At 43.7% G+C, this 15,027-nt stretch overlaps 1 protein-coding gene across 1 annotated transcript in view; it reads left to right on the top strand.

The window, feature by feature from the left end:
* DCTD (dCMP deaminase) overlaps positions 1–15,027 on the top strand; it is a 181,303-nt gene that overhangs the window by 81,148 nt on the left and 85,128 nt on the right. The window contains exon 4 of the mRNA XM_085641881.1: positions 7,671–7,787. Coding sequence (XP_085498007.1) covers positions 7,671–7,787 — 117 coding nt within the window. The remainder of the gene's footprint in view (positions 1–7,670; positions 7,788–15,027) is intronic.

Below are 15,027 nucleotides of genomic sequence, written 5' to 3'. Positions count from 1 at the left end.
ATGGGCGAGTATATGCAACCGATGAAGACAGTCCCATTTTTCGGACCATTTGGGAATGTGAACCTTTTTCACTAGTTTGAAATTCTGACATCAGCCCAGACCTGGGCCCGCATTGGGTTTCATCCAGGTCACTGTTTAATGACTCGATCTCTCCCAAGGCTTTTGCCTTTGTTCCTCAAGGACATTGGTGATGATAATATTCTTTTGTTACTGGACCATCGCTGTTGTCATGTTGCCAGTCTCAGATTGCACTTCTCTTGACCTTTGTTTTTTTTTTCCATGTGTTGTGTACTACTTTATTTTTTGCAGCAAAGATCAGTGTCTGTAGACTAAGGGTTGTTCTTTGTAGGTTCCGTATTGAGATTTTTGAAGGAGGATTGACCTGTAGCTCCAGCATGGTCATCTGTCAGAGCGCTTATGTCTTTAGTTCGAGTTTGTATATTAATACGCATAGCAGGTGATTGTGGGAGGTGGCCTGAATAAGGAGCCTGGTATCCTGCATTGATTGTGGTGTTCTGCATTGGGAGGCAGAGAGGAATCTCCATGGCCAGTTCTTTTTCATGCACATTGCAATTGCATCCACTGTCAAAGGTAGGCACTTTTATTACAGGTGTTCCTGTGCCAACAAGCGGAATGGACTCTGTTAGTCTCTGACTTATGGGCTTTTCTCTAATCGTTCAAGTCCTAACATCTTTTAGATTCAGCTGTGTACCTTTTTAGCCAAAGATCAGTATCAGAAGATGGCTAAAGCTATTCCTCTGAATAAGTGGGTAGTGCAAAGTGGCCTGTTTTTCTTTTGTACGTCTCAGGGGAGTTGGTTTCTGTGTGTCTCCCTATAAGACAGAGGTTTGCTCTTATTTTGCTCTAGGATATTTGTCAAAAGAGTGACATATGTAATCGAATCTGTGCTTTTAGTAGACCTCTCTCCATTGTGGCTTGTTCTGCTGGGGTATTCTCTCTGTGGGCGTGAGGGTCGACGGTGTTTGTAAGGCCTCCTGCTCAGGATGCACCTCCAAGCTAGATATTGCCTTTGAACCTAATTAACCACAAGTTAGAGCTAGCACCCTACTGAAGGAAAGTCGTTATTGACAACTTGCCCATAGTGAGCACTGATGAAAAATTCATAATTGGGAAGACAGTGTTCTGGCATTGGAGAGAACACTTTTTCTGCTATATCCTCTTTCTTGAGGAAGCTTTACTATTTTGACCCAGGTTTAATTGTCCTTACTGATAATCATTTTGGAATGAGTAAAGGAGGCACTGCGGTACCCCCCAAAGTACATATTTAATACTGATCTGGAGATAGAATAAAATATTCATGGTTTTCTATGAGGGTGTTGCCCATATAATTCTGCCTGTTCCAAAGCAGGTCATACTATTGTAGGCGCTCACAGAGCATGCTCTTTCCTCCTCTTTATCTATGTTCACCGAGCACTCCTCCTCGCCTTGCTGCAGCCATTTTTTACTTTGAATGTTTTTTTCCAAGAATCCAATTTGAAATTTAAACTAACGGAATCTTTTAAAATGTGGCCCCGGGATGATTAATTCATGAAGGAGATTTGGAGCAAAAGAAAAGTTTGAGAGGAAATCATACAAATCCTTGTTCTATCTTTTTTTAACAACCGATTTTAGGGAAAGAGGCTTGTTTCATGGTTAGAAACAGTATTTTAAGATCTTTGAGGACTATCTCCTTTGTTAGTATTCTGAATAATATGAAGTGGTTTTTAGTTTTATTCGCAAGAGACCAAGTAGGAAAAATGAATCTAAAGAAATCAAAAGTAATGTTTTAATTTGATGTATTTTGTAGCTTTGATTTTCTCATTTTCTGATTAAATGTGGACTCCTGGTTTAAATGTGGCTCCAGAATCACATCTAACAAAAAATAAATATCATATGCCACAGTGGAGAAACCGGCATCGACAAAGCTAATAAGCCTTGTTTTTATAAGGGGATTCCTAAGCTTTGACTGTGCAATGCTTATATACATTGACTTGGCAAAACAAACCCCTCCAAAATAGACACCAATGTGTCACAATGCATGTGCGTGCATAGGTGGCCATTTTGGAGAAGAATTACAATAATTCCTTTATTCCAGTTCCAAGGCGTCTGCCGGTGGATCATGCCGAGAATGGAAAAGAAGTATAAAGCACCTGACTCTGCACTCGCGTGTTTAATTTGACATCCTTGACCGGTTTCAGTGATTATGTAGGCAGCACAACGGCACTCCAGGAATCCGTTAGCCCCTTGCTCAGCTCCTCCTGATAGGGAAGGAAAAGGATTGATAATATTGGCAAACTCTTTGCTGCAATGGCGGCTACATCCATTAAGGCTTCCAATGCCTTAGCCATTCTCAGGTGCTACGACTGTCAGATGTGGTCAGATCTAGCACCTCTTCCGAATCATCTTCCTTGAGGAAAAGAAAAAGGAGGCGAAGACATTTTGCAGGAAATTGCCCCAGCATCTTCTGAGGTGATAGATAAGGCTATGGATTTGTCTTCTATTGCTTTCTGACAAATGTCGGTGTCGCTATTCTCCGTAGGCAGGGCTGGTTGAAGGCTACATCATTCTGCCCTGAGATTCAATGGAAGATCCTGACATGCCCTTTGACAGGGAGAATCTGTTTGGAAAGCACGTAGATGACACTTTGAAGGGGATTAAAGGGGATACTGAGACGGCATGTTCCCTTGGTACTTTTCAACAGTGACGTTACCAGTCCTTTCGTGGAGGAAGAGGTCAATTGCAGCAGAGGCCTTCCTTCCAATCATATCAATACCAGCCCTACTCTCAACAGGGCTATAGACTACAGTATGCATGTCAGCAACAACAGCAGTTTTGAGCTTCCATCATGCCATACACCCAGCAATCTGCTTGACACTGTCCTTCAGCAAGAGGAAAGACGCCTCCAGTCATCAGTGACGTTTTTCACCAACCAGCCAACTCCTATCATCACCAGCCTATGGGAATCCATCATCTGTCAGCATTTTACCATCAATGGAACAACATAATGAGGGATAAATGAGCGTTGGACATTATACATGGAGGTCACACCCTGGAGTTTGTCCAAAAGCCTCCTTGTCATCCACCCCTCAAGAGAGCATCAATATTTTGCTCCCTTAAAAAAAGAGATTTTGACTCTTCTGTTGAATAGGGCAATCGGGGAAATTCCTTTCCGGCAATGCGGAGAAGGTCTTTACTCAAATTCCTTCCTCATAAATAAGAAGTGTGGGAAATAGAGACACGTCATGGATGTTAGACGACTTAACAAATATATCAAGAAACAGCCTTGCAGAATGCTGTCTTTGCAAGAGAGTCTCTTGTTGATAAACAAAGGGCACTTTATGACGTCTTGCGATAGCTTAGACGCATAGTTTCACATTCCAATTCACGCCAAACATAGTCGGTTCCTGAAGTTTGAGGTGGTATGGTGCCATTATCAATTCAAGATCCTTCCTTTCGGCCTTCGCTCAGCCCCCAGAGTATTCACAAACTACATGGCACCAGTAGTGGCTTTTCCGAGAAGGCTGGGCCACCAGTTTTTTTCCTACCTTTACGACTGGCTTGTAAAAGGGTTCATGTTCCACTCTGCAAGAGGATGTACATTGGCTTATCGTTGGCTGTTCAAATCTCTGGGGCTGCAGCTCAATGTAGAAAAGTCATTTCTCATCCCAAATCAAACGCGGATATTCCTTGGAAAAGTTTTGGACATCAAGGTTGCGAAGGCATAGGCCATGCCAGAAGGAATGCGCAAGGTATTACAGATGGCGGCTCAACTTAAGGGAAAAAAGTCCAATTCAATAAGAATATACAAGTCTCTGCTGGGAATGCTATCCTCATGCATCCCATTGACTCCAAATTGTCGCTTGCAAATGAGGCCACTTCAGGAAGAACTGGATGCCCAGTGGATTCTGATTCACAGCTCGTTCGACAATGTCCTTCTCATCACACAGGCAATAAATAAGGCTTTGTCATGGTGGGGAAAAGAGTTCAACATTTCTCAAGGCCTTTCCTTTGAGGCGACACACCCCAGCTACATTATGACAATGGATGCCTCTCTAGACGGTTGAAGAGCACATTTCCAAGACTTGGAGATTCATGGGAAATGGTCTGTCCAAGAAGCGCAGATGCATATAAATCTAGAGTTGAGGGCAGTGCTTCTAGGGCTGCAAGCATTCCTCCCCAAGGTTCGAGTTTCTCCTGTTCTGGTAAGAACAGACACCACCACCACTATGTTCTGCCTTGCAAGCAAGGGGGTATCAGATCACAAACGCTGTTGGTTCAGGCACTGGAAATCTGGAAGTGGTTGCAAAAGCACAAAATAAATCAAGTGGAGCATGTCCCTGGCATAGCCAACGAATGGTCAGATTCTCTCAGCAGAACAAGCAGCCAATTCCATGGATGGGAACTGAATCAGGGGCAGCTGGCACAAGTATTCAAGGTATGGGCACTCAAAAGTTGGACCTTTTTGCGACTGACCAATAAAAAGTGTGTTTAGCTTGCCGGCAGATTTCCTCAAAAAGGATCATGGGTGAATGCTCTCTACCTGCAGTGGACAGGGATGTTTGCTTATGCGTTTCCACCGTTTCGTCTCATTCCAACAGTAATACGCAAGATGACGAAGGAGCCATGCCATCTCTTCTAGTAGCCTCGGCATGGCCGAGGCAGTTTTGGTATTCGGAGCTCCTAATACCGCCAAAGTCTCCACACATTCTCTTTCAGCCTTTGAACAATCTAGTCTCCATAAACATCGGCCAGATACTACACCCGCAAATAAATTCTCTGAGTTTATCGGCATGGCACCTCATGACTATGAGCTCGGAGCTTTAGATATTCTAGTTGAATGTAAATCCATCCTGCAGCATTCAAGAGCTGATTCTGCCACTGGTGCAATTGAAGGGCCTGCTTCCCTTCCATTCTCCATTGCAACAGCTGTTGCCATATCTCCTTCTTTTGTCAAAGTGCATGTTGGCACACTCGTCCATCAAGGTTCACCTGGCACCGATTTCTAGATTGCAAAATCTTTTTCTTTGGTCAACAAGGATTGTAAAAGAATTCATGAGAGGCCTCTTCAGGGCTTTTCCACCTACAAAACATCCTGCTGTAGCTTGGCAGTTGAATACGATCCTCGCTCAACTCATGAAGTCACCTTTGAGTTGATCAATAAAGCAGAAATGAAATACATCTAAAGGAAAACGACACACTTGTTGGCCCTCACATCGGCCAGGAGAGTCAGTGATTTTCAGGCGTTCCCAGTTTCAGAACCATTTCTACAGTTTAAGAAAGACCAGGTGGTGTTAAGAACAAACCCACGCTTTATACCTAAAGTTCCAACTTCATTCCACCTAAATGAACCTGTAATCTTGTCAGCAACCTACAAAACCACTTTGCCTCCTGCTGAAAGGGCTCTGCACTCTTTGGATGTAAAATGTTGCCTAAAAATCTCACTTCATAGAACAAAGAATTTCAGCGAGGCGGAACAGCTTCTCATCATTTGCACCTCCAGGAAAGGGCTATGCCATGCCCAGTATTGCTCGATGGATACCGTCATCTATCGCTTTTTGCCATGAAAAAGCAGGAAGACCGCTTTGCACGAAAGTTGCAGCGCATTCCATAAGAGAGCTGGCGACATCTACAGCCCTTTTTGCTGGCATATCACTTCCTGATATCTGCATAGCAGCAACATGGTTGAATGTATATACATTGACCGATCACTACTGCTTGAATTCAGCATGGAAAAATGATGCAGCAGTAGGATAGATGGTCCTGAGACATCTGTTTCTTTAAGGTACAGATTCTTTCTTATGTCTTTTCTATGGATGTGAGAACTGGTTCAGAGGTATTCTGATATAGTTTCAAAATGTATGCTGAACTATCAAAATGTTGATTATGGAAGACCTGCATTGTTTACATAACTTGTTTTCCTTGAAACTGTGCACTTTCTTTAACCCCTTCTGTGCCACGCCCTTTCCCCCTCCTGTGCCGGGCGTTTCATTAGTGGGTGGGGTTCATGACGAGATAGTCTCGTCATGGGCACAGCGTGACCGTGCTCCATGACGAGACTATCTCGTCATGGGCACAGAAGAGGTTAAGAAGTGTCTTCGCCTAATCACTTTAATTTGAACGTTATTACTACTAACTACTCAGATTTAAGCATGTGAATCTATGAAAGGATCAATACTGGGGAAAAAACAAGTTACTTATCTGCATGCATTTTCAACTATCTTGAAATGTTTTGTTCTAATTAAAAAAAAGCATTCCTAAATGACCACTGGTGTGTGTTGTGATTTAAGTGTTAGTATTTTGTTATATTTTTGTATGCTTTAATTTTCTGTTTAATTCACAGTTTCAAGATAACATAAGACCATTTTGGAATAGTACATTTCTTTCCTAAACCAATAGAGTGTGATTCTACACAGACAAAAAGAAGCGAGCTTCCTGGTAGCAGTGTGCAGCTGCGAGACCCTCACCAAAGAAATTTTATTGTAAAAATATTTAAAACACATGGTATATAAAGGGGATCAAGGGAAAATGGAAGAGGAATATGCAGCTAAGGGAGAGCAAGGAAAGACATGCATTTCCATGGAGAGCTGAAATAATAAGAAAGTGGATTCTTGATGCCAGTGGAAGGATACGACTCACTCTAATACAAAATTAGAGAGAAGGGGCTTTGAATAATGGGAAAGGAACTTAGACAAAGTCATCCAATCACGAGCAAACAGGCGGATCCAAAGCCCATTATTTATTTTGTTGTTGTATTGTAGACAATAGGTCTTCAGCAACCAACACCTAAATCTGTTTATAGACAAGACCTAAAAAGACTTAACCAAAATCAATTTTCAGTGGAATTGCCCTCCAAGACTGTTTGTCTTGCTTCGACACAAGGTATAGGAAAGAAAGCTAATCGGGTTAGGAGTTTTCAGTGGAGAGTCCCCACTAATAAAGATTTGAAAATTGTATCTGACAGTCTAGAGTCATGGGGTTAGTTAGTTGCCGTCTGCTGTGCAAGTCCCACACTAACCAGAGAAGAAATTGAAAAGTGGCTAGTGCTTTTATTATTTGTTTCCTCCTTGAATTCCGCTAAATTAAAGGGACAGTGGTTTGGCGATGATGATCTACTTGAGTTGATAAAATGTATTTGTTTGTTGTAAGATATTCTCGCTGTGCAAGAAATGAAGGTGATGGAAAAGCTCCTTCTAAATCATTATACAGTATATGCGCAACCATAATATTATAAATATATTGTTGAGCATAAACCCGGTTTAGGAACTGCAGTTTAGGAGGCTGACAAGTACTTATGGGTTGTAAATGTGTATGTTCTGACGGAGAAGTAAAATGAAGTAGATATCTGTACCCCCCTTCTGTGTTGTAATGTTAATGCTTAATTTCTATTGTAATTTAAGTGCTGAATCCTCGGTGTGAATTGTGCAGACATCACAGGATGCACTGTAAAGTACTCCAAAGCCCGTGTGCCCTCTGCCCTTCTTTGACATAAGGCTGGAATGCGTTCTAAAATGAATTCTCTTGGTTTGTTCAGAGATTGTCAATAAGAAAACGATTAGTCAAAATACTAATACCTACTTACTGCATTTTATGTTCCTTCCTATTCCAGGATCAAACTGGGCTGTGGTTTGCAAATGATTGTGTTCTTGTTTCTCACTCTCTTTCCTCCACAGTTTGCCATGCTGAGTTGAACGCCATTTTGAACAAAAATTCTGCTGATGTGAAAGGCTGTACCATGTATGTTGCCTTGTTCCCTTGCAATGAATGTGCAAAACTTGTCATCCAAGCAGGTAAGCACTGTGCCAGCTTGTGACTTTCGTATTTAATTCTGCTTCCTCTGCTCAGCCAGGATCACAGATGCCCCTGTTGGTTTTAAACCCTATATTAACTTCACAGTCTAGAAGCTATTTATCTTGTGTTATTTTCAGTGCCAGGTTTTCAAAGCCTAATTGCATCCTCTGTGATTCTTTGCATGTTTTTAATTTGGGATTGCAAGTTTCTTGCTCTTGAGCTGCCACGGAAGCACTGGCATTGAATACAATTACTGTCATTTTAGTCTCTTGACATATTGTGGATAGCTTAGTGCAAATTAATTCTATTTGCTTATGGCACATATTCTTCCGGAAACATGAGACGGAAAACCATGGTAGATATTTGCAATTTTCAGATGAATGCAACGAACCTGAAGTGACTACAACAACCTCATTCATATTTGTAATTTTCATTATGTATATTGACATGGATTAACAAATTAGCAGTCTCGATTTCGTACACATTTGTGAGAAGACTCTCTTGGTCTAGCTTTTCAAAAATATGTTTATTGATCCTGCAAACAGTGCAAAATATCAGCGAATTGATCATGTACTACTATTCCCCAATTCGTGTCCTTGAATTGTATTGCTAACTAAATGAGTTAAAATTGCCCAACGATCAAGTATCAAAGCCTTTCTTTATTGATTGATTGATCAGAGAAGTGTGTACCTGTAAAGGTACCCTGTGTATGCAAATTTGCGAATGTATTTCCACGACAAAAAGGTAATGTGTTTTTGTTTAGTTTTAGAATTGTGCAATCTTTCTGAAATTCAAAGTTTACTAAGTTTGCCAAGTCAATAAAATAGTGGGCAGAGTTCTCTAAACGTGGGCCTATCGGAAGAAAACTTCCAAAAAGCCAACCTTTAGCAGGTGAGTTTTAAAAGTTTGTATGAAAAAAAAAAAAAAAAACTGTTGTGACAACAGTCTGCGCTGTGCATTTTCCAGCTTTGTTGCAAAGTTTGAGACTACTCGCATCCCTAGTTTTTTACCCAAAATCCCCTTCCCATTACTAATTAAGCCTTTTTGGAATCAACTAATTGTGCTGTCTCATAAAGTAGGGGACCCACCTTAGGGCTCCCAGCTCTCCTGTCAGAAGATCTTTTCTGAAAACAGTTGCTGATATTTGTTCACTTGCCGCCTTTTCAACCTCCCCATATCGATTTTGCTTCCATGTTAAAATATAAAGTTTGAAATTTACAAAATGCTATTAGATTCTAAGCAGATTCTTTGAATATAGGTATGCATCAAGTGTAATCCACACCCACAAGTGATCAATCCTGATTCACAGAATCCCGTTGACTTGTTTTTTATGAATGCGTGTTACACTCCTGTAAGAAATTGGATTATTAGTTGCGACAGATGCGAGTCCTTTAAAAGTAAGTCTGCAATTGTGTTTTTACTGGTAACCAATTACCCCATTGTAGCACTTGATTCTCTCAGAGTAGCGAAGCAGAGAAGTCTAAGGCCTACTTAGGGGAGGTGGTGTGGGCTAGTAGCCCCAGCTTGGTGGTATGCAACAACCAAACTCAAATAATCATTGTCCAGACAGTGAATGTTTCTTTTTATTTAAATGTAAAAAGGAAATGTACTTTTCTCTCTCTCTCTCTCTCTCTCACTCTCTCACTCTCTCACACACACACCACACACCACACCCCTCCTCCCTCCTCCTCAATACTACACAAAATATACAATCCAGCCATCCTTGTAGTGACAACAGGTGGCTTTTGCACCATTGACTGTATAGGGAGATTTAAGAACTCCGCACTGCTACTCGGTGGTGGCCCATTTGGAATGGGTTGAGCATAATATCCTCCATCTGCACAGGAAGTGACATCTCTTGATTTACTATTGACCACAAGAAGCTGCTCCTAGTGTGATATGACCTTACTACAGTTGTGAGTTGAGTGTGGACATCTCACAAAAAGTGACGGACTGGCCTCACACACCACCTGGTGTCATGCTTCATCATCGGCCAGTCCTCGCCCTCCAAAACCTTCGTTTGATGGAGGGCGGGCATACACCTGGAGACAGGGATGCACTTCTAAACTAAAGAGTGGGGGCCCATGGGGTAGAACGTGGAGTTAAAAATCATTATAGTTACTAAAGAATATTTTTAATGTGATCAGTAACTATATGATGCTAAAAACAAATAGCGGCAGGTGGGGTATTTAGGTGTCCCCTAGCCGTCTAGTGTTAGGTCGACATGTTTCTGCCTTCTTGGCCCGAGCGGGTCCAGGGCATTCATCAGGACCTAGGTTTACAAGAAGAGGGCTCCGTTCTTACCAACTTGTGGCAAGAGAATACCACTGCGCAGGTGTGGCGTAGGCCACACTCCACTACCTAGATGGCTTCCAACTGTAAAGCCTATAGAAAAAAATCAAAACAAACAAATGTATCTGTATACACAACTGTAGAAGAAAGGTCAAAGGTGAAACCATAAGAATCAAGATAAACGCATGCGTAATTATCTTAAAGTGAGTGACTAATCACGTGACATGTGCCACTCTACGTGAGTACACAAACATGTTTGAGAGTCAAACGTGCTCTCATGAGGCTTACCCTAGTCAGACAGACTACTTGCCACATGGGGGGATAAAGGAGGAGACACTCCTGTTCAGTCTACAGGGAGAGAAGAAGGATATAGTAATAGTCAACAAACTGAAAATGCCCAGAACGTGGACCCTTGCAAACCTGGAATCAGGATGGAACCACAATCATTCCACAATAAACCCACAAAGGGGTTAAAACAGCGCGAAACCACCATTCATACTCTTACTATCTGAGGCAGGGTGTCCCGTGTTCAGCCTACGGTGTTGCTCCTCGTCCGTCCGAACAGTAAAGATGTACACCTCAGGTTCACCCACACTATCAGTAAGAACCACGCTATCTTCCTCGACCTGGACATCACTATGGACAATGATGGTTTCTCAACAAAAGTGCACAATAAGCCCACGGATCGGAATAGCCTTCTACTGTACGAAAGCTACCACCCCAAGGCCCTCCGACAGAATCTCCCAGTTGGACAGTTCCTTCGGGTTAGGAGAAACTGCTCAGACACCCCAACCTTTGAGGAACAGGCATCCCACCTTGAAGAAAAACTTGCTGCCCGCCATTACCCCCAAAAAATGATACGCAAGGCTAGGAAACGAGCTAGGAACAACCCTAGAGAAGCACTTTTGGAGGATGTAACAAAGGAGAACACCAAAAGAACAGTATGTGTTACAACATTTACCCCTGCCTCTAATGCCGTACAAAAAATAATTAAGAAAAGATGGAATATTCTTAATAGTGCAGGAAAGCAGTGGGATCCCCCACTTTTTGCCTTCAAACGGAACAAAAATCTGCGAGATCAACTCGTTCATGCCACTATGCCAACCGCAGAGGGCACGGAACAACAGAGGCTTTGGGATCAACCACGAGTAGTGGGACACTTCACGTGCGGGGGTTGTATTTCATGCAAACTCACTTCTAACACCAAAGAAGTCGACATTGGCACAGATAGACCATGGCAACTCCGCAAGTTTAGCAACTGCAATACTGAGAATGTGGTTTACCTACTAAAATGCCCCTGCCAACTCCAGTACGTTGGCATGACAACCAGAAAGGTCAGGGTACGTATTAACGAACATTGCAGCACCATAAGATGCAAGAAAACAAACACTAAGCTCACACGCCATTTCTTGGAGAAAAACCACAAAGACACTGATCTGCGATGGACAGTCCTAGAGGTCATGAACAAAACCAAAGTTGATCTCTCAAGAGCTCTCCACATCAGAGAACAACGCTGGGTGTTCCGCCTGCGGTCCCACGAAAAGGGACTTAACGACGATATACCGTGGCTCCATCTAACTAGATGACCTCTCTACCTACCTTGAACATCTGGGCATCCCTTCCATCATGTGCCAGTTGCCCTAACACACCATTATTGTACCTTGAACACCTGGGCATCCCTTCCATCATGTGCCAGTTGCCCTAACACACCATTAACACCTCCTGTCCCTCTATCTGCCTACCCTTTGGGTTTTGTAATCTTCATCGCAGGGATCTCCAGCTAATGATCATAGTGACAGGAGTACTTGGGCACCACACTGTACTTCTCATATATTTTTTCTGTGACCCCCTGGCCTTGTCTGGAGCTGACTGACTCTCCATTTAAACTGGGATACTTTCCATTATATGCTGAGAGTAACGCAGAGGGCATGGTGTTTACTTTTTCTGTTGCCGTCAGCAACCGCCACACCCCCTCACGAACCCTCTTTATCAACGCACTAATCGAACGCTGCATGAATGACCTCTCACCTTTTATCAGGGTCTTAGCGGCATACGGCGATAATATCTCCCCTTTCATGCCCCTTTCGACTTGGGACGCGTACACGTGCCTCTGAACTTTCACAACACAAACCCCCCTCCCCGGGGCACCTCAGCACGTGTTACTATCATCCTCAGGTTTCACGCCGAACGCGTGCACCGCGTTCCCCGGACAACCTCGGACGCGCACGCCCACACGGGACCGTCTTCTCTGGGCGGATCCCCTGACTCGTTCCTTATTTGGGCACAAGACTCAGCCTGGACGCTCCAATAGGCCCGCACAATCGGCCATTACACAACCAGGCACTGCACTGCATGCGCCGCCACTACGATTATTCCGGACCCCGGATGCACCGCACCAGGAACTGCCGCACAGCCGTGATCACTCCAGGCTGTCTCCTATTTTTCCATTAAGCACGCTATTTAAACCCGCCTTGCGGTCTCACTCCCAAATTCGGGCGGACGAGGAGCAACACCGTAGGCTGAACACGGGACACCCTGCCTCAGATAGTAAGAGTATGAATGGTGGTTTCGCGCTGTTTTAACCCCTTTGTGGGTTTATTGTGGAATGATTGTGGTTCCATCCTGATTCCAGGTTTGCAAGGGTCCACGTTCTGGGCATTTTCAGTTTGTTGACTATTACTATATCCTTCTTCTCTCCCTGTAGACTGAACAGGAGTGTCTCCTCCTTTATCCCCCCATGTGGCAAGTAGTCTGTCTGACTAGGGTAAGCCTCATGAGAGCACTTTTGACTCTCAAACATGTTTGTGTACTCACGTAGAGTGGCACATGTCACGTGATTAGTCACTCACTTTAAGATAATTACGCATGCGTTTATCTTGATTCTTATGGTTTCACCTTTGACCTTTCTTCTACAGTTGTGTATACAGATACATTTGTTTGTTTTGATTTTTTTCTATAGGCTTTACAGTTGGAAGCCATCTAGGTAGTGGAGTGTGGCCTACGCCACACCTGCGCAGTGGTATTCTCTTGCCACAAGTTGGTAAGAACGGAGCCCTCTTCTTGTAAACCTAGGTCCTGATGAATGCCCTGGACCCGCTCGGGCCAAGAAGGCAGAAACATGTCGACCTAACACTAGACGGCTAGGGGACACCTAAATACCCCACCTGCCGCTATTTGTTTTTAGCATCATATAGTTACTGATCACATTAAAAATATTCTTTAGTAACTATAATGATTTTTAACTCCACGTTCTACCCCATGGGCCCCCACTCTTTAGTTTAGAAGTGCATCCCTGTCTCCAGGTGTATGCCCGCCCTCCATCAAACGAAGGTTTTGGAGGGCGAGGACTGGCCGATGATGAAGCATGACACCAGGTGGTGTGTGAGGCCAGTCCGTCACTTTTTGTGAGATGTCCACACTCAACTCACAACTGTAGTAAGGTCATATCACACTAGGAGCAGCTTCTTGTGGTCAATAGTAGTTATGGAGGCCGCTAGCTCCTAGCACCCCGTGCCTCCTGTTCCCCCCTCCACACTTTGTGGAGTTCTTCTAGTGATTGCTACATCTCTTGATTTCCCATTATCTGTGTAGGGTCTTACTTGCCTTTGTTTCCCGATTTGGTATTTGCGAATTTGGGAGGCCCGTCAGGCCTGTTTGGACTCATCTAATTGAGTCTATTTAAGAATCTCTTGGGTATAAGTTAAATTTCTTCATGCGATTTCAGATGGCGCGGCCTGGTAGGCCGGTTCACTGTCGCCACTTTGGCTCTCCAAGTCTAGCATCGCCCCTCGACTTGTCTGATTGACCTCAGTATGGTAGCTGATGATGCCCCGCTCAGGTTTGCATTAAACGCCTCACAAAGAATCCTAGGGAGGACACCAAAGTCAGAAATAAGAGTTTATTGAGTTGACCATATACGCCCTGTGTTTTGACTGTACCGGCAGCCTGGTGTCTAGGCGATAGCTCTGGCTTTCACTTGCCCCGGTTGTCTCCCACGCTAGTTCGATTGTTGAGGAATCGCACAGGCCCCTCGCTATTATTTGCACCTAATTTACCTTACCAGTTTTAGAGTTGGGGACCAGAAATTAATCCAGCCTTGTGAAGGACCTGTGGACGCCTGAGTTGAAGGTGTATTTCTGGACGTACTGCCCTACAGCAGCTATAAACTGGTACAGTACAGTTGGTCATGTACACCATTGTCTTTGAAGGCTGGAACGGTCTCTGTCCCAGTCAACCACATCGTTGTAGCTCCCCAATATACGTAGCCTAATGGGCTTCTGTACTAAGAGTGCCCCTATGAACTTGAGGAAGCTCGATGGCGTGGGTGTAGAGACAAAGCAGGGAGATCAATGCAACCTCCAGCAGGCCTGTGATCACAACACATCTGCCTTGTTTATTGTACCATGTTTGTGTTACCTTCAACGCCAGGAAACCCCTATGAAGAAGGATCGCCATCCCCCGTGAACCCTTGGTGAAGCCTGCATGCTAGACTTAGGTAAAGCCCATTTCTGCCAGAAAGGGACATTTATTTCCTTATTAGCTGGGTGTCCTGAAAAAAGAGGATATCTGTAGTGTACCGACGTGCTGCTTGTAAAACTGCACTCCCCTTAATGCGGTTCTGGAGACCATTCACATTCCATGATGGGAGCTTAGGTTCTTATGGCCTAGTGTCTCTGCCATCAGAATGTGTTTGCCTTTCATTGACTGCCAGTAAATCTTTGTATCCTTTTCAAATCCCTCTGCCTGGTCACAAGGCAGCTTACACCCCAGTAAAGTCACTGAAATGAACACGTTTGCTGCCTGCTGAGATCTTTAAATCAGTGTTGTTAGCGGTCCCCAACTTTTAACTGAAAAACAATGCCAGAATATCCTTTTTAGTTACAGCGGCTCTGAAGTGGTCGAACAAACTTCCCCTTTTTTTACAGGCCTCTTTTTGTTTTGCTGAAA

This window comes from Triturus cristatus, chromosome 2_2 (genome assembly GCF_964204655.1).
Source record: "Triturus cristatus chromosome 2_2, aTriCri1.1, whole genome shotgun sequence".
NCBI lineage: Eukaryota > Metazoa > Chordata > Amphibia > Caudata > Salamandridae > Triturus > Triturus cristatus.
This window is presented reverse-complemented; position numbering and strand designations above follow the sequence as displayed.